The 23,863-nt window shown below is 40.3% G+C and overlaps 1 protein-coding gene across 2 annotated transcripts in view; it reads left to right on the forward strand.

Annotated features, from left to right (window-relative positions):
* man2a1 (mannosidase, alpha, class 2A, member 1) overlaps window positions 1-11,738 on the forward strand; it is a 235,528-nt gene extending 223,790 nt beyond the window's left edge. The window contains exons 20-22 of one of the 2 annotated variants that reach the window (XM_068029802.1): window positions 1,649-1,849; window positions 7,995-8,105; window positions 8,392-11,738. In XM_068029802.1, coding sequence (XP_067885903.1) covers window positions 1,649-1,849; window positions 7,995-8,105; window positions 8,392-8,544 — 465 coding nt within the window. In that variant the 3' untranslated portion in view covers window positions 8,545-11,738. The remainder of the gene's footprint in view (window positions 1-1,648; window positions 1,850-7,994; window positions 8,106-8,391) is intronic. The other variant, XM_068029801.1, reaches the window with a different exon arrangement.
* Window positions 11,739-23,863: the final 12,125 nt, after the last annotated feature.

The raw sequence follows: 23,863 nt of genomic DNA on the forward strand, positions 1-23,863 counted from the left end.
CTGTGCCGACCAACAACCACCCATTTATACTAACCCTACATTAATCCCATATTCCCTACCACATCCCCACCATTCTCCTACCACCTACCCACACAATGGCAAATTTACCTATCAACCTGCAAGTCTTTGGCTGTGGGAGGAAACCGGAGCACCCGGCGGAAACCCACGCACTCACAGGGAGAACTTGCAAACTCCGCACAGGCAGTACCCAGAACTGAACCCTGGTTGCTGGAGCTGTGAGGCTGCAGTGCTAACCACTGTGCCGCCCAAGTTTGTAGCCTGCTGAAAGAAACACCCAGCTCATCTTTCTCCACTTCTTTGAGAGACCCTGCAAAAAATCCACTGTGTGATCGGTAAAACCCCTGATGCAGCATTTCTCCTGAGAAGCTCCTGGAAAGCCTGCCAGATTAATTCTCAACGTTGCCTGAACAAAACTGCTGCAGAAGAGATCTCAGTGATCCGTCTACATGTACTAGGATGCCAGACTGTGTGCCATTTGGGACGCAACATATCTTATCCTTTTTCTTCAAGAAGTAACAAGTATTTGGCCAAAAGTATTCTTTTTTTATATTTTTTTAATAAAAGACTTCGGCAGAGAGAATTTCTTTTTTTATCTAACCAGTATGTGTGCGCGTGTGTGGGTATCTAGAAGAGAATAACTATTTACATTCATATTGCAAACTGTGTGTTAATGCGTTGCATCTTTACTGGATAAGTCTTGTTTTATAATCTGATAATTTTGTTGCTTATTAAAGAAACTTGGTTGATGTATTTTATTCTGGGATAAAGAATAGAGTATATGATTGACCGTAACTGGGTAAACATTTAAATATATGTTGTGACCTGTGAAGAAGTGGAACTAGAGAAAGACTGCACTTCTGCCGCCTCGATCGTAACAATATACCATTCAACCTGTTGGAGCTATCTTCATGTTACAGTTGTCTTGCATTCAGTGTGCCCATTACTAGGCTATGTTTAGATGAACACAAGAAATTATGATGTGGGGAAAGGTAATTCTGTCAATCAATTCCACTCCTTCCACCGATCTCAGTCCCCCTCAAAGTTTGAAAGAAAAAGATTAAAATTTTTTTTAAATATCCTGTATTTCTACGTAAGATGCTGACTGACCTGTGTACTTCCAGTCTTTTATGATTTAATTTAAAATTTTCAGCAATTGCACTTTTTATCTCAGTTTTAAATTCTGTTATCCAATTTGCAGTTAACACAATATGACTTATTTAAATGCCTCGCCAAATAATACTGCTGTGAACAAAAATACCTAAACCAACTGAAATAAGTAGCAAAACAGCTTAAGAATCTTAATTTGACGGAATATATCTAATACTATATAATCTTTCTGCTATGGTGTAGCTATCTTTTTGATAGTAATTGCAACTTATTTCCATTTGAATTTCTGAGGGACTCTCTCGATTCCCTTGGGTAACTTTACAACAAGTAAGTGGAACCCCTTAAAAATGGGTTTTTAAATTTTTAGACATTTGCACTGGGTATTTTGCAGATCTTCCACCAGAAAACCCCCTTAAAATTCCAGGCAAATATTCTTTGCATTTATGTAAATACATTGATTTTCCTCTTTTTGCTTGTTGAGATTGAGAGTCATAACTTATTTTTTCATCTCTTTTTTAAGCAGGATGAAGGTAATAAGGCAGTGAATTATCCCTCTTTGTTGAGCCACAAAATAAGTTCCTACTTGAATCACCCAGTCATTCCAATGGTTGTGAACCTAAACGTTGACGGAATTCCTCCATTGCTGAGCTTATTCAAACCTCTTATGTATTCCATGCCATGTGATACGCACATACTTAATCTGAGAACAATAGAAGGAAAGGTAAGGCCAATATTTTTGGTATAATTCTAAGCACTGAGATTTGAATGATGAATTGATTATGTATTAAATTTGCTATATGGGATGCATTTTATAGAAAACTAATTTATAAGTATCTGCAACAGCAAGAAAAATTTTCATTATATAGTGTATTTAACACCGGTAAATGTCCCAAGGCGCATCACAGGAGAGTAAAACTTGAAACTGAGACAAAGAAGGAGATACTAGAATGTAGGTTTTAAGGGAGGTCTTAAAGGAGAGAGATGTAGAGAGGTTTAGGGAGGGAATTCCAGAGCTTAGGTCTTGGGACAGATAAAAGCATGGCCAACAATTGTGGAGTGAAGGGAAGGGGGCTACACAAGAGACCAGAGTTCAAGATACGCAGAGTTTTTGGAGGATTGGAAGAGGTTGCAGAGAAAGGGATCAAGAAAATTTTGAAATTGAGCTGTTGGTGGACCAGGAGCTAGTGTAGGTCGGTGAGTACAGTGGTGTTTGGTGAGTGGAGTTTGGTGTGGGTTTGGTTATGGGCAACAGAGTTTTGGATGAGCTCAAGTTTATTAAGGGTGTAAGATGAGATGCCAGCCAGCGGAACATTGTATTAATCGAGTCTAGAAGTAACAAATGCACAGATGTGGGTTTCAGCAGCAGATAGGCAGAGGCAGACATGGAGACGTGTGGTGTTACAGGGATGGAGAGGTTATGGGGTTGGAAGTTCAGATCAGGTCAAATAGAGCACTTAGGTTACAAACTGTCTGGTACAGCCGGACATGTTGGCCAAGAGGAGAATGGAATCAGTAACAGGAGAACGGAGTTTATGGCGGGGGCTGAAGAAAATGGCTTCAGTGTTCCTAATGTTTAATTGGAGGAAATTGCAGCTCATACAGGACTGGATATTGGGCAAGCAGCCTGACAACACAGAGGCAGTGGAGGGATCATGGGAGATGGCGGTGAGGTGGAGCTGGGTCTTGTCAGTGTACATATGGAACCTGACCTTGTATCTTGTTGATGTTGTCGAGCAGAAGCATGTAGATGTGAAATAAGAGTAGGCCAAGGTTAGATCCTTTATAGAGTACAGTGCAGAAGTTGAAAGAGAAGCCTTTGCAGGAAATACTCTGGCTATGACTGGATAAGTAAGAGTGGAACCTGGCGAGGGCCATCCCACTCAGCAGGGGTTGAAGAAGGATAATATGGGTCAATCATATCAAAGGCAGCAGAGAAGTCAAGAAGTATAGGAGGGATGGTGCAATCCAGTGATGATCACGGAGGATGGCATCTGTGACTTTGATTAGGACTGTTTCTGTGCTGTGGTAGTTGCTGAAATCTGATTGGAGAGTTTCAAATATGATGTGGGCAAGATGGGCATGGGGGATTTGGGAGGTGACGGCACTTTCAAGTACTTTGGAGAGGAAAGAAAGGGAGGTTGGAGATGGGGCAGTAATGACAGAGGAGTCAATTGAAGATTTTTTGAGGAGATTTGAAAGTGAAGGGAACAGTACCTGAAGGAGAGGGAGTCATTTATATGTCAGCTAGCTTGGTGACCAGGAAGGGAAGTTGGATGGTCAGCACATTAGTGAGAATAGGGACAAGAGCAGAAGGTGGGTCTCATTGGCAAGACGAGCACGGCGAAGGCATATGGGGAGGGAAAAGAGAAGCTAAAGACAGGTGCTGTTGCAAGGCTAGGGTAGAGGGGAGCCTTTGGGGAATTTTGGCTTGCTGTGCAAGGGGAACGGAAGGATGCAGCAATGGCAGCTGAATGGATAGTCTAAATCTTAGTGATGAAGAAGTTCTTGAAATCCTTGCAAATGTTGGAGATGACATGAAGGGGGCAAGGGTTAGGTTTAAGGAGATGTTGGTGATGGAGAAAAAAAGCCAGGGGTATCTTTGCATTCCACGTCATTAACTAGTGAGCAGTTTTGATGATGGGATTAGGGCCTTATAGTGCTTGATTTGGTCCAAACAGAATCTAATGAAGGTGGGAGTTGAATCCTAAGATCAACTATGATCATTTTGAATGGCGGAGCAGGCTCGATGGGCCATATGGTCTACTCCTCCTATTTCTTATGTTCTTGTATGATGAATGGATAAACCTGTGGTGTCCCATAAACTGTCTCTTGAAGTTAGGAGAGCAGAGAAAAGCGGCCTACCATAAGGAAGGACCAGGGTGGGAGACTAAAGGGTTTACCGGGAGCAAGAGCATGAGAGGTAGAGGTAAGTGATTGAGCAGCTGGAAAGCTGCAGACGTATTGTAGCGAATGGAGAGCCAAAGGCTAGACAGTTAGAAATTGGCGATGACCTGGATCAGTCTTTTTCAGGGGCAGGCACAGAAGAAAATGGTGTTGGGAAGGGAGATGTGAGTTGAGATGGAAGTTGAAGTCACTGATTACAAAGGCTGAGGGAGGAATGGAGTGAATGGAGGGGAAACTGTAAGTTTCCCTTCAAGCCACACACCATCCTGACTTGGAACTATATTGCCATTCCTTCACTATCGCTGGGTCAAAATCCTGGAACTCCCTCCCTAACAGCACTGTACCTACACCACATGGACTGCACAGTTCAAGTAGGCAACTCACCACCACCTTCTCGAGGGAAATTTGGGATGGCCAACTAATGCTGGCCTTGCCAGTGAAACTCACATCCCATAAACAATTTTTAAAAATCTTAGTGAGAAACTTGGGGTTGAGCTTGTGTGGGCGGTACAAAAATTTTAAATGCGAGACATTTAAAGAGGGGTAATACCAGGTGAGAAGTTCAAAGGAGTGGAAGTGCCAGAGGAGTCGGGGGACAGACCAAGGTGGATTTATTGATAAGAGCCACTGCAGTTCGTTGGGCAGTACCCATTTCCTGTAAGTAGCACTGTAATAGGTATTTTCAAAGTTAGATGTGTCACAGTATACGACCCACACTATTTTAGTGGGTGGTATTTTATGTATATCGTGGTGTTTCCGACGGCGGAACCAGAAGTTGGTGCCACTTCTGCTTCCGCCCTTTTTGCTGATTTCCACATGATTACAATTTAAAATTTAAGTTCCAACGGCAGGAACAGGAGACCACGTGATCATGTGTTGGGGATGGCTTTCCATTTGTGCATCTTGCTGTCATTCTGCAAAGCACCATTAAGGCCATGGCTATAAATTATTCTGCATTGCAATCATGGCAGATAACCAGCCTGGGCACTCTTTAACCATATGCAGACATTTATTTGTAATATTGCTTAATTCATTCTTACTTTTTACCCTACCTCATCTGTTAGTTATTCTCTCCCACTCCAGCACCAATTCCTGTTTATATTTTAATCGTCTCTCTATCACCATCACCACCACCACCACTACGCCACCAAATGAATGATTCTTGACAGCACGCTGGGAAATGACACAGACCTGCATGACTTTTCACCTATGGTTGCAAACCAGTTGAACATTCGAAGAGTAAAAGCCTTTGTGATTAACACATCCAGTAGGCTGGTCCCAGGAAGCTATGATCAGCCATGATCGTATTGAATGGCAGAGCAGGCTCGAGGGGCTGAATTGCCTACTCCTGCTCCTAGTTCTTATGATCTTATGGCCACAGGAGCACCGTCGATCACCCCATGCACTCTAGGGAAATGAGCAATGGTGCCTAAGGCCACTGACCTTGCTATCCGGATGCCCTTGTCTCCTGGGAAATAGATTAAATCATTGGCATGATGGAATAAGGCATTGGTCACCTCTTTCATGCACCTGTGAGTTGCAGCCTGTGAGATGCCTGGAAAGCACCATCAGGGAAAAAAATTAATGCAGCTGTCACCTTGAGGGCAATTGGCATGGGATTCCCACCAAAACCACCTGGTTGCAGGTCTTGCTGAATGATCCCACAAACTTCAGTGACCATCTCACGTGACATCCTCAGATGTCTCTGACATTGCCTCTCCAACATCTGAAGATGTCCTTATTCTGAGGATGCGCTGATGAGCCAGTGCAAGTCATCTATATGCTTTTCCCGGTGGGCATCATTCTGAGTAGCCTTCCTCTCTTGTGCTGCCTGCTGGTGGCATTGCGGCATTAGCCACTGAGAGGCAAAAGCCCTCTTCTGTCGCATCCTCTGCTCTTGTTCCTGAGGTAGCTGAAATACTGGGTGTATGAGACCCATGTTTTCGCAGCTTTGCAACTGTTTGAATTAGACAAGCATTAAACTTAAACCTTGTTTTCCCACAAAACTCAACCATTGAAGTCATGAGCTGGTTGCTTGTATGCAGCTAACATTGTACATAGCCTAAAGTCCACCCACCAAACACTGTGGGGATTCTTCTAAACTCTAGTGAACACAAGCCTAATCGACCCAATCTCTATTCATAGGTCAGTCCTCCCACTTCGATTTACATTCCTAGAATGACCTATTAGTCCTGTTAGAATTTTATAGGTTTCTATGAGATCCCCACACATTCTTCTAAACTCTAGTGAACACAAGCCTATTCGACCCAATCTCTATTCATAGGTCAGTCCTGCCATCCCAGGAATCAGTCTGGTGAACCTTCGCTGCACTCCCTCCATAGCAAGAACATCCTTCCTCAGATAAGGAGACCAAAACTGCACACAATACTCCAGATGTGGTCTCACCAAGGCCCTGTATAATTGCAGTAAGACATCCTTGCTCCTGTACTCGAATCATCTCACTATGAAGGCCAACATAACATTTGCCTTCTTAACTGCCTGCTGCACCTGCATGGTTACAAGGATACCCAGGTCTCACTGCACCTCCCCCTTTCCCAATCTATTGCCGTTCGGATAATAATCTACCTTTCTGTTTTTGCCACCAAAGTGGATAACCTCACATTTATCCACATTATACTACATCTGACATGTATTTGCCCACTCACTCAACCTGTCCAAATCACACTGGAGCTTCTCTGCATCCTCCTCACAGCTCACACTCCCACCCAGCTTTGTGTCATCTGCAAACTTGGATATATTACATTTAATTCCCTCATCTATATCATTAATATATATTGTGAATAGCTGGGGTCCTAGCACTGATCCCTGCGGTACCCCACTTGTCACTGCCTGCCACTCGAAAAAAGACCTGTTTATTCCTACTCTTGGTTTCCTGTCTGCCAACCAGTTCTCTATCCATGTCAGTACCTTACTCCCAATCCCATGTGCTTTAGTTTTGCACGCTAATCTTTAATGTGGAACCTTATCGAAAGCCTTCTGACTGTCCAAAGACACCACATCCACTGGTTCTCCCTTATCTATTATACTAGTTACATCCTTAAAAAAGTCCAGTAGATTTGTCAAGCATGATTTCACTTTTATAAATCCATGTTGACTTTGTCTGATCATGTCAAACATCAGAGATTTAAAAATTGGTTTGAGTAAAATGCTAAAACATTTGGGGAAAAAATGGAAATTTAATCTAAAATGTATCTTCCCTGATGAGAATGTTTTCCTTTGACCCTGATGAGAATGTTTTCCTTTGAAGCTGATAATGTTACTAATGATTTCTGTTGTTTTCAATTTTTAAGGATAAAAATTGTGTAAGTTTAAAAAGGTACCAGGGCTTAGGGAAAAGGTTCAAAATGGAATTTGGTTCTTTTTCAGTTGGATTTTCTTTTAAAATTATGTAAAAATGCCACAATTGCATACATCTGAGAATGTTCTGCTCCACCTCTTGACCACCAATTCTTGACCATCATTTCTGAGATTGGAATTAATGAGATAAATTGTTACAAGTTGCTGTTTCAAGCAATTGTCCGAATAAATTTTTTTATTGTCTTATGTTCTAAGGAGAAAGACACAAAAATACTTGGCATTTAATGTCATCTCATTTCAGAAAAATGAAAATGTGTTCCCAGAATAAAACCTGTTGGATTAGGGAAACAATATATAAGCAAAATAAGCCACTGCTGTTACAGGACAAGAAACTTTTAAATAAGCACTGTTACAGTGATCTCCATCCTTATCCCCCTGGTTTAGGTGGTAGCCTATTAGTTTGTATGCAGAAGTTGAACTAATTTTAGAAACAAATCAAGATAACTATAGCTACAGTAGAATTAGAAATTCTGTTGATTTGATTTATTTAATTGGAATTTTTATTGCATATAGAATATTCTGTGCATTGTAGCACATAAAAAGTCTATAAATTGGATCTCTTAATAAGTGGCATGTCATTGCAGGATGAAGGGGGTCCATCAGATGAAGCCGCCCTGATCATCCACAGAATGGGTTTTGATTGTCGATTTTTAAACAAAAATACTGGACTGTTTTGTTCTACCACTCGAGGCAAGGTAAGTGGTTATGTTGTGAGCATCTCGGTTCCTGTTATCAGAATAAGGTCAGAATAGTTATGTTTCTCGAGTTAGAAAATGAAATTTGTTATTGGAACTTATTTCCCATATTTGAGAAATTTTTAATATTATTCCTCCACAGATTGAAGAAGTAGAATATGTAACTGTTGAAAATATTTCATATTGCATGTAAAATTCCTGTTCTTGCAACAATTATGCTAAAAGATTGGAATTATGTATATCTTGGATTCTACTCAACCAACAAAATTTAAAACTTTTTTTGCAGATTCCTGTGCGCAATCTCTTTAGAGAATTAAAAGTTCAACATCTAACTCAATCATCCTTGACTTTGATGCATACAACACAAGATCCCAATAATATTACAGAAATAGAACTGAGTCCAATGGAGATAAGTACATTCAGAATTCGATTGCGTTGATCCTGTCACCTGCTGAGGTTGCCTAATGAGCTGTATTGAAGATCATATTGCACACATTGTTGAGTTGCAATAACTACAAGCACATTAAAAGAAAAGTAAATGATGTCAAAGACCAGTGGTTCATTTACCTTTGTAGAAAAATTGTAAAGCTATAAAAGGTAAAATAAAAAAACTTTTTCATGCAACAATAAACAAAAAAAATGGGACAAAAAGCTGCTTCCTTACAATAATGTAATTCTTGGGTTAAATTATTTGCCACCGGCCTGATTAAATAAAATGCTGTCAGTAATTCAATGGAGTGAAGAACACCAGAGAGAGCCTGCACTGAAAAAGTAAACTTCACTCATTTAACCTTGACATTACTAAGGACAGTTTAGTTCTTGTTGCATTTAATGACTTGGGCCCAACATTAAGCGTGACTAAAAAAGCTTATTAGGTTCCTATGTGTGAGATATTGATTTGTTGAGAAAATGAAATTTCGTAAGTGCAAAACCTGAAATTTTGTGATTTATGAGGCAAGGAATAAGAGCCGAGATGAAGTCTGTAATGAAAGCAGATTTCAGAATTTACACTGGAATATTTTTAAATTTGAGGTGCAGAATTATTGATTTTTGCAGATTTCTGTCTCATTACATGATTAAATGGGATAAGTGCAATGCTTCAATAGTCAGTTCTAATGACAAGACATACTTCCTGCTGCCAACATTAACCAGAATAGATGTTTTTCTATTCAAAAGTTGCCACTTGCGATTCTGTGCCTTACAATTATACTGTAGATTATACTTTGCTGTACTGTTCTCTTTGCCCATATTTTGTAATTCAATCTGAGTGGGATCTTTTATACATTAAAATTTGGATTACATTAGAACATAAATTGCAAGGTAGATACAGATGAGAAAGGTCATTCAGCTCATATTAGGTCATCTTTCTAGGAAAAAATTATAGCCCTCTCATCACAGCATCCAATTATCTCTTAATTTATTTTTGCCTCTACCAACCTATGGAGAATTCTGTTGACACCTTTGTGTAGTTGTTCCTGATATAAATTCAAATTTTTTTTCACCAATTTGAACTTATACCCTTTTCTATATCATTTAATATCTCTCATACTCCTACAATCCGTTCTTTCAGTCCCCAATGAGGACTGAAGAATTCAAGTATATCCATTCTTTCCTCATTACTCAATCTTATGATGCTAGGGATCAATCTTTTGGTTCCTTTCTGCATCACATATGGGAATTGAACATTTAACTTGTATCTCAATAACCAAAATGGGGCACAGTACTGAAGTTTCATCTCATCTAATGGGGCAAAAGGTTGAATTTTTTCATCTTTTATTTTCCAATTTTCAGTGACCATTTGAATGTACTGATGTGACATAAGAAGGTGTAAAAGACAGAGTGCTATTGAGTCCTATCATATTCTCAGTATTGCCAAGGACAATAAATGTATCAGAAAATTTTACATGAAATTGTACTTAGAAGCCTTTTGAGTTTTAAATTACTTGCATGATTTTGCCTAAAGCAATACCAGAAGCATTTTGCTTTTAAAAATGTTGGCAAATTGCTTATTTTTCTGCTTTTAATGTACATTCACGTTATTTATCTAGAGATCCTATAACATCATCAAGCAATACTTGCAGAATGCAAATTGACATGACTTTTTTTTTCAAATAGTGCTGTAATACTTTTACACTTGTATGTTGCTGTGACTATTTTTGCCAACACCCGCTAATGTTAGTATAGTACTAGTACGTATGTCCTGCACTAAACAATAGTAAAAGATGTCCTGTTTGTGTAACTGGCTGTTTTGTTTGAAGAGGCGCCATTTTTAAAAAAAAGATAGATATTTGGTAAATTTAATGTGGCTTAATCTTTTGTTCACAAATAATGAATATTCTGAGTGTGTTTTTTGTTTTATTTTGCACATGCATATGCTCTATTGTGCTATTTGTTACAATTATATATTTTTCAGTTTCATGAGTTTTATGTAATTTCAGATTTGTGTACAAAGTTCATCTCACATAAGGTCAACGCATTTATTCTTTTATAGCGATTTTTGGTACTCACCTTGTAAAGAAGTCATTGACAGCAACATTACACAATGTTGTTTCAGATTTTTGGTTATTACCACAATCCACCTGTCAGTTGCTTATTAGTAATCAGTCCAGCAGTGGCACCATTTGTAAGTGTAAATCATTTTTCCTTAACCTCTTAACCAGCATAAGTCTGTACCTATATTTATGCAGATGGTGTATCGAGTCCTCTTGATTTAGGACCACACAATCCTCACTTTTTATGCAGTAACCAAAATTGCAAATCTGTGTGACTTTGCATACAGTTCAATAAATGCAGCTCTATATTTAATATACAATATTACATAATAAACAAACTTCAAACAAAATTTCATAGTATTTAGGGTACATTATTATGAGGTTTTCAGTGTATGCTGGTGAAGGGGACTAGTATGATTGAAAGTCATATCTTACAACTAATAAAGTTAATTAATTTTATACCACTACAGCAAAAATTCTGACCTGACAGTGCAAATTAAAAATTATATTTAGCCCTGGAAATGCAATTCTACCATTCCTGTTATTTGTTAAACACAATAATATTTTATTGAAAATTAATGCAAATTATACATAATTTTAATTTGGGGGAGGAGTGATTTATTACATACAGTTCTGGAAAGCAGTTTATTTTCTGTGTGTATAACTAAGCAAATGTGATGGGAAGAATAGGTCTACGTAACTGAAAAGCTATATACTTTGGGGTTCCATAATTTGTTTTACTAAAATCAAGTATTGATTACGACATTTATTTTTAATATACAGTATATTAGGATTTTCTACTATTAATATCTGTAAAAATTACCTTTTAAGTTACACTTTTTAAAAGGTATATGATCAACTTATGGCAATGAAAATGTTTCGCTCAGGCGAGTTGTGCATTCATAGAGGGACGAAGGTAACTAACACATCTTACAAATGATATGGGAGTGGGTGCAATGAAATTGAAAGCTTTGCTGTTTTACATTACTATGTCTTAAGAGTCTATCAGTTTATAATTTGCATTTTAGTACTTAGTGTCATACACCTTTACAAGGTATATAACACTATTTTTAAACTGTTTGAGTTTTTCTAATTTTTGACACGAAAATATTCTATCAAATAAACTGAATATTCTGCTTTATTTGCGTGTCTTTTAATACAAGGTTTAGTACTGAATTTACATGGCATCTTGTTATGGCAAAGCACTTCAATGTGCTTCACCTCTTTTGAAATAAAAACAAGAAATACTGGAAATACTCAGCAGGTCTGGCAGCATCTGTGGAGAGAGAAGCAGAGATAACATTTCAGGTCAGTGACCCTTCATCAGAACCTTTTCATCACCTCTTTTGAAGTTTAGTTGAAGTGCAGTGACTGTTATGCAGACAGAAAATGACGAATCAAAGTAATATTGGCACACAAAGACATAATTCTATTGTCATGTATTAGAAGTGTTATTCATGGTCATTCCACATTTCATGGTCTGCCCGTAATTGACAATGTACTCAACTGCAACAGCTAGACTCAAGTATCCTTCATCTTAAACCCACAATCTTCTGATTTTTAAAAAAGTGTTCTTAGAAAGCCTTTTGAAGGCTCTTTTATGGTAATAGCTAGGGGTGCATTTACACTGTAAATTTAGCATTTTCAGCTTTGTGCCAACACTAAACTAGCAGTTTAAATCCAGAGGCCGGGCTGAACCTGGCTTGAGTGAAGTGTGGTGAGACTCTTTGGAGCTGGTTGTCTCATGCCATTTAAGTCGGCATTGCTTGGAGCATAAATCCAGTTTGCACGGTGCTCAGACCAGTAACTGCAATGTAAATGCAGTCTTAAGTGCAGATTTTGTAATGAAAGCAATCAAACCTAGATACTATTATTTGTACCTGTTAATAGTGGAAAGGATGTGCTCGTGAAGGTTGCAATTTTTTCTAGCTTGAGCACTATTATTAGAAAGTCACCCATTTCAAAAACAGATGAGATACTCAATGAAGGAACAACACCAGGCATACCTCAAAATGAGGTGTCAACCTGGGTGAAGCTACAGCCCAGGACTACTTGCTTGCCAAACAGCGTAAGCAGCATGCGATAAACAGATCTAAGCGATCCCACAACCAACAGATTGGATCTAAGCTCTGCAGTCTTGCCACATCCAGTCGTGAATGGTGGTGGACAATTAAACAACTAACTGAAGGAGGTGGCTCCACAAATATCCCCATCCTCAATGATGGGGTAGCCCAGCACATTAGTGCAAAAGACAAGGCTGAAGCATTTGCAACAATCTTCAGTCAGAAGAGCTGAGTGGATGATCCATCTCGGCCTCCTCCTGAAGTCCCCAGCATCACAGATGCCAGTCTTCAGCCAGTTCGATTCACTTCACTTGATATCAAGAAACGGTTGAAGGCACTGGATACTGCAAAGTCTATGCGCCCTGACAACATTCCGGCAATAGTACTGAAGACCTGTGCTTCAGAACTTGATGCACCCCTAGCCAAGCTGTTCCAGTACAGATACAACACTGGCATCTACCCGGCAATGTGGAAAATTGCACAGATATGTCCTGTACACAAAAAGCAGGACAAATCCAACCCGGCCAATTATCGCCCTATCAGTCTACTCTCAATCATCAGTAAAGTGATAGAAGATGTCGTAGACAGTGCTATCAAGCGGCACTTGCTTAGCCGTGGTTCAAACATGGGCAAAGGAGCTGAACTCCAGAGATGAAGTGACATACCCTTGACATAAAGGCAGCATTTGACTGAGTATGGCATCAAGGACCCTAGCAAATTTGGAGTCAATGGGAATCAGGAGGAAAACTCTCTGCTGGTTGGAGTCATACCTAGCGCAAAGGATGATGGTTGTGGCTGTTGGAGGTCAATCATCTCAGCTCCAGGACATCACTGCAGGAGTTCCTCAGGGTAGTGTCCTAGGCCCAACCATCTTCAGCTGCTTCATCAATGACCTTTCTTCAATCATAAGGTCAGAAGTGATGATTACGCAACGTTCAGCACCATTCGCGACTCCTCCGATAATATAGAAATGCAGCAAGACCTAGACAATATCCAGGCTTAGGCTGATAAGTGACAAGTAACGTTTGCGCCACACAAATGCCAGGCAATGACAATCATCAACAAAAGAGAATCTAACCATCTCCCCATGACATTCAATGGCATTACGATTGCTGATTCCCCCACCATCAACATCCTGGGGGTTACCATTAACCAGAAACTAGACTGGAGTAGCCGTATAAATACCGTGGCTACAAGAGCAGGTCAGAGGCTAGGAATCCTGCAGCAAATAACTCACCACCTGACTCCCCAAAGCCTGTCCACAAGTCAGGAGTGTGATGAAATACTCTCCACTTGCCTGGATGGGTGCAGCTCCAACAACACTGAAGAAGCTTGACCATCCAGGACAAAGCAGCTCACTTGATTGGCACCCCATCGACAAACATTCACTCCCTCCGCCACCGATGTACAGTGGCAGCAGTGTGTGTCATCTATAAGATGCACTGCAGCAACGTGCCAAGGCTCCTTAGATAGCACCTTCCAAACCCACGACCTCTGCCACCTACAAGGACAAGAGCAGCAGTTGTGTGGGAACACCACCACCTGCAAGTTCCCCACCAAGCCACACACCACCCTGACTTGGAACTATATTGCTGTTCCTTCACTGTCAAAATCCTAGAACTCCCTTCCTAACAGCACTGTGGGTGTACCAACCCCGCATGGACTGCAGCGTTCAAGAAAACTGCTCACCACCACCTTCTCAAAGGTAATTAGGTATGGGCAATAAATGCTGTCCTAGCCAGCGATGTCCACATCCATGAATAAATAAAAAAAACATGGTAAGAGTCAGTGGTAGTATAAATTTACTGTCTGATTTTTCCATTTTTGTTGAGTACTCCCACTGGTCAAGATGAAGCCCAAAGCAATCTTATCGAAAGCTAAAGGTAGGAACGTAATAAAGTCGAGTTCCCCATCGATCCCGTTCATTCCAGTGCCCATCTCTAATTTGCAAGGCCTCCTAACTTATTAATATTTCTGATTCATCACAAAGCTTTCCAGGAGTAAAAATGATGAATTTCATTCATGTTCTGAAAAACATCCTTCTTAGTGTTACAGAAATTATCAGATTATCCATGCCAAAATGTTATCCTTAGAATCTTCAACCCTAATTTTAATCATCTATCATCTTGTTAAATAGATCATCGAGCAGTTAACTCTGATGGGACACACATCAGCCACTCTGCAAAAAAAAATCTACAAATCTCTAGCCTCACATGAGGATTGACTATTTTGTGCCTATTTCATCTAGTTTCACATTCAGAGTTGAGTTATCTGTGTGTAGATATTGGGACAGGAATTCTCCTCCACTCCTTAGACAAACTGTTCTCTTAAATAGTAGTGAAAGGATTAATCAAGGGGAAAGAGCCCACTAAAAGCAATGGTGATCCTTTATAACCCTAGGCAGATAGGTTAGACTTTACATCGATGTATATATATATATATATATATATATATCTTTAAAGTAAATTCATATTTCCTGTTCTCCCATGAGGGACCAATACTAGAAGTGAGGTTGGAGAATTAGTACGATAGTACTCATACTATCCGTCTTATTTCCAACATTCTGAAGCTTGGCTCCTTGCTCGGAACATGAGTCATAGAGTTATACAGCACAGAAACTGGCCCTTTGGTCCATCGTGTCTGTGCCGGCCATCAAGCACCTATCTATTCCAATCCCATTTTCCAGCACTTGGCCCGTAGCCTTGTGTGCTATGGCGTTTCAAGTGCTCATCTAAATACTTCTTAAATGTTGAGAGGGTTCCTGCCTCTACCACCCCTTCAGGTAGTGTGTTCCAGATTCCAACCACTCTCTGGGTGAAACAATATTTCCTCAAATCCCCTCTAAACCTCCTGCCCCTTACCTTAAATCTATGCCCCCTCGTTATTGATCCCTCCGCTAAGGGAAAAAGTTTCTTCCTATCTATCCTATCAATGCCCCTCATAATTTTGTATACCTCAATCAGGACCCCCCTCAGCCTTCTCTGCGCTAAGGAAAATAACCCTAGCCTTTTCAGTCTCTCTTCATAGCTGAAATGCTCCAGCCCAGGGCAACATACTGGTGAACCTCCTCTGCACCCTCTCCAGTGCAATCACATCCTTCCTATAGTGTGGTGACCAGAACTGTACGCAGTACTCCAGCTGTGGCCTAACTAGCATTTTATACAGCTCCATCATAACCTCCCTGCTCTTATATTCTATGCCTCGGCTAATAAAGGCAATATCCTTATCTACCTGGGAAATCAGCAAATTTACCTTCTTATCTGTAATATATTAAAAGTCTTACATCTAGAGTCCTTTTTGGAACACTTGCTTACTGTTTCATGACTTGTTTTTTCCCTCTGCATATTACCTGTGAAGTATTTATCTTTCAGTTAATCCAACACTAGGCGGCACTGTTTTGGCTCCAAATCGATCCTCTCGGTTGTATTTCAGTTAAGTTTTATTTAAAATTTTACATTCATTTTTAACTTCTGAGTCAGTGTTCCCTGCAGATAAGTTTGTTTTTATTTTTAATTTATGGTACTTCTATTTCATGCTGTCAGCTAAATTTAGTTCAATTTAAAATTTCCTCAGCCTGTTGATATCTGCAGATGTAAAGCACAAAATAGAAATTGAAAAATCACTAACGATTTTTTCCCCCGTATTTATGCACCATTCATTCTACTAATAATTTACAGCATTTTCTTTATACCATTGCCATCTACATAAGTTAACACGGTTAAATCTGTGACAAAGCGTCAGCGATAAAATTTTTCCCCGAAATATGTACAACTCTTAGATGATAAGGTTGTAACAACAGACTCCATCTAAAGATTCTAACATTTTGGTTTTTAAACTTTTCCACAAATGTTAATGGGTTATGGTCAGTATATATTAATATTTCTTTATAGTCCTGGCGAACATATACCTCAAAATGTTTGAGAGCCAGTAAATCTCCCAATGTTTCTTTTTCCACAGTGGAATATTTTTCTGATGACAACTTAGTTTTCTGGAAAAATACCATACTAGCTTCTCTATACCCGATTCGTCATACTGCACCAACCCCCAGGTCGCTAACATCGATCGCTATTTTAAAGGGTTTAGCGAAATTTGGAACAGCCAACACTGGTTCATTTGTTAAGATATCAGTTTTTGTAACACTTGACGGTCTTTATCAGTGCCGGGTGATGCCATTCGGGCTAAAAAATGCCCCAGCCAGTTTTCAAAGATTGATGAATCAGGTGGTAGCCAACTGTGTAGTGTATCTCGATGATTTTGAGAAATCTCTGTAAAGCTCCCTGTGACGGTGGGTGATATGCCGAAGATTTCAACTGTCTAATCCCCAAATTGCCCATGACTTCTTGAAATATCCTAGACATGAAATTCGAACCTGGATCTGATTGAACTTCAAGTGGCAACCCATATCTCGTGAAGAATTGGGTTAACTTTTCTACTACTATTTTAGCAGTAATTGTCCTCAAAGGAATGACCTCTGGAAATCGAGTAGTCATAGTAGATATGTATTGATGTCCCGCTTTTGTTTTTGGCAAGGGTCCTACACAGTCTACTAATACCCTGTTAAATGGTTCCTCAATCACTGGCATGGGAACTAGTGGTGCTGGTTTTATGGTAGGTTGTGGTTTTCCCACCATTTGACATGTATGACATGTCTTACACAATTGTCTCACTTCCTTTGTAAGACCTGATCAGTGATAATGTTGGCTTATGCATGATTTGGTCTTCCGAATTCCCCTACGTCCTGCAAAAGGAATGTTGTGTGCTAACCTTAATAATCCTTGGCACTACCACTATTTGTTCAACAACTGTCCAGTTTTCATCTGCAGGTCTATGAGGCGGTCTCCATTTCTGTCTCAAAACCCCAATTGCCATATAATAGCCTTCTGGAACTCCTGTCGCCTCAGCTTCTGTCAGAGCTGCCTGTGCCATTCGGTTTATCTCTGGATCAGCCTGCTGTGCTACAATGATAGAAGATCTGTTAAACATCTCATTCAGATTATCTAAATCCCCTAATAAGGTTTCAGGTACTTGGCTGTCTGTTTGTGGTGCCACTTTTACCTCTGACAATGGATTCTGTTTAGCCATTGCTCGGGTGACTACGCACACAGGAAATATTCCCGGAACTTGTTCCTGTAATTGTTTTGTTTCCTTACTTTCACTTTGTTCCTCTGTAATTAAAGGAGAAATTGATACTTTTGATCCAGCCAAATCGTTTCCTAGGAGTAGATCAATTCCCTCTACTGGCAAACTGTGGACAACTCCTACTGTTACTATCCCAGATATTAAGTCACTCTCGAGGCATACTTTATATAAAGGTACGGGTATATACTCCCCACCAATTCCATTAACTAAAACTTTAGCGTTCAAGATGCTCTCTGGTGGAAACATTATATCTTTCCCCAGCAAGAGTGTATGGGTTGTTCCTGTAACCCTGAGTATAATGACAGGTTTTCCTGCCTCACTTACAGGATATGGAGTTACTTTCCCCTTTGACAAAAATTAATTATAACTTTTGGGTATTTTATTCTTCAGCTCTACACTCCTTTTAGTTTTAGTATTTGGTTTTACAAATGTCGTTAAAGCTATAGCCTGGTCTGCTATACTCTGTCAGCATCTTTTCTCTGCATTAACTTTGCGTACCCCAACAAGTCCTATGGGTTTACTTTGCAATTTCCAGCATTCTGAACGAAGATGACCCATTTTGTGGCAATGATAATACTTTGGCTTGCCTTCACTTCTACCCTCAGCACCTTCCTTTCTGACCTGAGGAGGAGATTCTGGGGCATTCCCAGCTGTTCCTTCTTGTCCCCAGATACTTGCCTTCCTTTTGCTCTCCCACTTTCGATCCTTCTTGGGGTTATGGGGGTGACAGACTAAAGGTTTTGGTTTATTCACAAGCTCAAAATCATCAATTTCCACTGCATACCTAGCTTTCAAAACTTTCAGGTTATCTACATGAGTTCTCACCATTGAAGGAATGGAGTTTTTAAACTCTTCCACGAGAATCAATTCTCGAAGGTTCTCATATGTATTTTCCATTTTTAATGCCCATATCCAACAGTCAAAATTAATTTGCTTCACCCTGTCAAATTCTACATATGTCTGCCCAGCCAATCTCTGTAAGTTCCTAAACTTCTGATGGTAAGCTTCAGGGACTAACTCATACGCGGCGAGAATAGCCTTTTTTGCCATCCCATAATCTGCAGAAGCCTCTTCAGGAAGCATGGCATAAACTTCATGAGCTCTGCATACCAACTTGCTTTGTATAATCAGTGTCCACCTTTCTTTCGGCCATTTCATCTGTTTGGCTTTTTTTTCAAAAGATATGAAAAGTGCCTCTACGCCCCTTTCCTCAAACTTAGGAAGAGTTTGAATAAATCTAAACAGCTTTTCGCTGGGTTCTGAGCTAAATTCAGATTCTTCCTGACCTGAATTTTCCATGGATTCAAGACTACCCCTTTGTCTTAGGTCCATCTCTTTTAGCCTAAATTCCCTCTCCCCTGTCACTTCCTCTCTGTAGTTCAAGTTTCTTATTGCTATTGCTTTTCTTTTTCAGCCTCATGTTTTTTTCATTTCTAACTGAATCCTAGCCAATACCACTGCATCACTCTCTGACTTACAACCTCTTGTTCCTCGTATTCCCCTTCTTCTAATTCCAGATGTTGGGCTATTATGTCAATTATCTCTGCCTTTTTTGTACCTAATTTCAATTCTAGCCCCAATTTTGCTACCAATTCTTTTAATTTATTCTTAAAGTTATCAAGTCACTGAGGAAAACATTCTGCTTTCCCAAAAATTCTGTCGCAACCACTAATACCATTACTATGGTATAGACTGTACCTTATTATACAAGAGACCTGATTCCTTTTATTTCTTCGTAATTGGCATTAGATTTAGATCCCAACATCAAGTTTCCAATTGATATGATCCCAGACGTGAGAGCAATTAATATGATGCCAGATGCAAGACCGCAATTTGTATAAAAGCAAAATACTGCAGATGCTGGAAATCTGAAACAAAAACAAAAAGTGCTGGAAATACTCAGCAGGTCTGGCAGCATCTGAGGAGAGAGAAGCAAAGTTAACGTTTCAGGTCTGTGACCTTTCATCAGAACTGGCAAAGGTTAGAAAAGAATTAGGTTTTAAGCAAGTGAAAGGGACAGGGGTGGGGGAGACAACAAAGGGGGAAGGTGTTTGATAGGGTAGAAGGATCAGAAAACAAAGCTGCCCTGGGACAAAGACAAAGCGTGTGTTAATGCTTGTGGTGAAAGACAAAGCATTAGTCCAGAGAGACTGTTAATAGCAGAATAATGAGCAGCTCTGGCTACATGAAAAGCAGGTCCATGGTTAAAAAATAAAATATTTGAAAAGGCCAGTCATGCTCTGAAGTTATTGAACTCAATGTTCAGTCTTCAAGGCTGTAGAGTGCCTAACTGAAAGATCAGGTGCTGCTCCTCGAGCTTGCGTTGATGTTCACTGGAACACTGGAGCAGGCCAAAGACAGAAATGTTGGCATGAGAGCAGGGGGGTGTGTTGAAATGGCAAGTAACCGGAAGCTCGGGGTCATGCTTACGGACTGAGCAGAGGTATTCAGCAAAGCAGTCACCCAGTCTATGTTTGGTCTCCCCATTGTAGAGGGGACCGCATTGTGATCAGCAAATACAGTATACTAAATTGAAAGAAGCACAAGTAAATCACTGCTTCACTTGAAAGGAGTGTTTGGGACCTTGGATAGTGAGGAAGGGGAGGTAAAAGGGCAGGTATTACACCTCCTGCGATTGCATGGACAGGTGCCGTGGAAAGGGGATGAGGTGTCGGGGGTAATGGAGGACTGGACCAGGGTGTCGTGGAGGGAACAATCCCTACGGAATGCTGACAGGGGAGGGGAGGGGAAGATGCGTTTGGTAGTGGCATCACACTGGAGATGGCGGAAATGGCTGGGGATGATCCTCTGGATGTGGAGTCTGGTGTGGTGGAAAGTGTGGACAAAGGGAACCCTGTCACGGTTCTGGGAGGGAGGGGAAGGAGTGAGGGCAGAAATGCAGGAAATGGGCTGGACACGGTTGAAGGCCCTGTCAACCACAGTGGGGGGGAATCCTTGGTTGAGGAAAAACAAAGACATATCAGAGGCACTGTTGTGGAAGGTTGTATCATCAGAGTAGATGCGTCGGAGATGGAGAAACTGGGAGAATGGAATGGAGTTCTTACAGGAGGCAGGGTGTGAAGAAGTGTAGTCGAGATAGCTGTGGGAGTTGGTGGGCTTATAATGAACATTACTGGAATAAGAATCCTGAAAGTTACCTATTACTAACCCCATCCCAGCTGAGGATTAACCTGAACTAGGAATTAAAATGTGTCAGGACCTAATTGCAACTAGGATTTAAAGTGAACTTTAAAGGAAATTTCCAAATCTCAAAAGTAGAACGAGGGAGTTCTGATTTAAGATTTACAAACCGTGATCAAGAGTTTGCCGTCTCTAGAAACTTAAATCTGGGTCTTCGTTCCGCTGGCAGTAAAATACTCCTTCCGTACTTACAAGTCTAAAATAAACATTAAAGACCAATAGATAAGTACAGGATTCTGTTAACAACAGGACATGTTTTGGGCACCAACTAAAGTGATTTATGACTTTAACCCTTATAGGGACTGAACCAAATCAAGCATACATCCCTATAAGTCTCCTTTAATTAAGTTCAGACCAGACAGATTCCTATAAACACTTATTAGGGTCTTGAAGAACTGAACTAGTCTTCCCTCAAAGAAAGAAAACCAGGAGAGAATATTACTATCTTTCGGATAGCCTATTTTTAAAAATAAATATAGCTAAGTCATAAATATCCCAGATATTATAAGAGTCTGGGAAACTCTCTTTAATACGTAGCTCCCCACTGAAGGAGATACAGAGAAGGGGTTCTTGTAGTTGTAAACAGAATGCTACTTGAGATGATTTATTAACTTTTATATATTTATTAAAGAATTGAACATGCAATACACTTTAGGTGGCTAAGTATACTACAATATCAAAGATTACTATGAGATGTAGCACATAATCTTATTTCTAAAATAGAATCCAAAAGTTCAACCTTGATAATGTTACAGCAAAATATCTTAGAATATCCATTCAAAATTCAAAGTAAACTGTTACCTTAAATTCCCCGAGTAAGCCATAGATGAGAAGCATTGATGAGGAATTCAATACTTCTGGTTTTTTGATTCAAACTTCTCATGTTTATACTGTTTCTAATCTTTCATCTCATCTTTTAGAATGTAGGTGTTAACTTTCTGTATGTGTTTTTCCTGTTTCTGAGATCCATATATGGTAAGGTCATTAGCTACTATTCCCACTTAATATGTTTGCTGGAATTCCCCTGCTCTTGAAGTGTGGGTTCACTTGGCATCTGTTTTTGTAAGTATCCCCATTTCATTTTGTAATTTATTATCTGTAATTGTTTTTTTTATGGTACCTTGTACCATTCTGTTGAGTCAGTCTGTCTATATCACTAACACTATCAACTAATTAAATGTATAGCTATTCGATACTGACTTCACATAGGATGTTTCAGTGTGAGTCATGTTCTAATTCCATTGTAGCAGAGACCTTGGAAGACCTTGAAATAGATTTAACTTTGCCCTTAAAGGGGAGTTTCAGTGGGTCTTGAAAACTGACCATTTATTCAATCGTTAATTCTAAAATGTATTATGTATTAATTATATCTAAATTCTACCTAATTAAGCCTATTATACTTATGTTTCATTACAACACCTCGTCCCCTTCCCACGGCACCTTCCCATGCAATCGCAGGTGGTGCAATACCTGCCTTTTTACCTCCTCTCTCCTCACTATCCAAGATCCCAAACACTCCTTTCAGGTGAAGCAGTGATTTACTTGTATTTTTTTCAATTTAAGTATACTGTATTCGCTGCTCACGATGCAGTCTTCTCAACATTTTTTAGTTTAGAGATACAGCACTGAAACAGGCCCTTCGGCCCACCGAGTCTGTGCCGACCATCAACCACCCTTTTATACTAATCCTACACTAATCCCATATTCCTACCACATCCCCACCTGTCCCTATATTTCCCTACCACCTACCTATACTAGGGGCAATTTATAATGGCCAATTAACCTATCAACAAGTCTTTGGCATGTGGGAGGAAACTGGAGCACCCGGAGGAAACCCACGCAGACACAGGGAGAACTTGCAAACTCCACACAGGCAGTACCCAGAATTGAACCCGGGTCGCTGGAGCTGTGAGGCTGCGGTGCTAACCACTGCACCACTGTGCTGCCCTTGGGGAGACCAAACGCAGATTGGGTGACCGCTTTGCTGAATACCTCCGCTCAGTCCTTAAGCATGCCCCCAAGCTTCCGGTTGCTTGCCATTTCAACAACCCACCCACCCACCATCCCCCACCCCACCCCCCCTGCTCTCATGCCAACATTTCTGTCTTTGGCCTGCTCCAGTGTTCCAGTGAACATCAACGTAAATTCGAGGAGCAGCACCTGATCTTTCGATTAGGCAATCTACAGCCTTGAGGACTGAACATTGAGTTCGATAACTTCAGAGCATGACAAGCCTTTTTTAATATTTTATTTTTTTAACCATGTGCCTGCTTTTCATGCAGCCAGAGCTGCTCATTATTCTGCTATTAACAGTCTCTCTGGACTAATAGAACATAGAACATTACAGCGCAGTACAGGCCCTTCAGCCCTCGATGTTGCGCCGACCTGTGAAACCATCTGACCTACACTATTCCATTTTCATCCATATGTCTATCCAATGACCACTTAAATGCCCTTAAAGTTGGCGAGTCTACTACTGTTGCAGGCAGGGCGTTCCACGATTCTACTACTCTCTGTGTAAAGAAACTATCTCTGACATCTGTCCTATATCTATCACCCCTCAACTTAAAGCTATGTCCCCTCGTGTTTGCCATCACCATCCGAGGAAAAAGGCTCTCACTATCCACCCTGTCCAACCCTCTGATTATCTTATATGTCTCTATTAAGTCACCTCTTCTCCTTCTCTCTAACGAAAACAACCTCAAGTCCCTCAGCCTTTCCTCGTAAGACCTTCCCTCCATACCAGGCAACATCCTAGTAAATCTCCTCTGCACCTTTTCCAAAGCTTCCACATCCTTCCTATAATGCGGTGACCAGAACTGCACGCAATACTCCAGGTGCGGCCGCACCAGAGTTCTGTACA

This window comes from Heterodontus francisci, chromosome 4, assembly GCF_036365525.1.
Source record: "Heterodontus francisci isolate sHetFra1 chromosome 4, sHetFra1.hap1, whole genome shotgun sequence".
Classification (NCBI taxonomy): Eukaryota; Metazoa; Chordata; class Chondrichthyes; order Heterodontiformes; family Heterodontidae; genus Heterodontus; species Heterodontus francisci.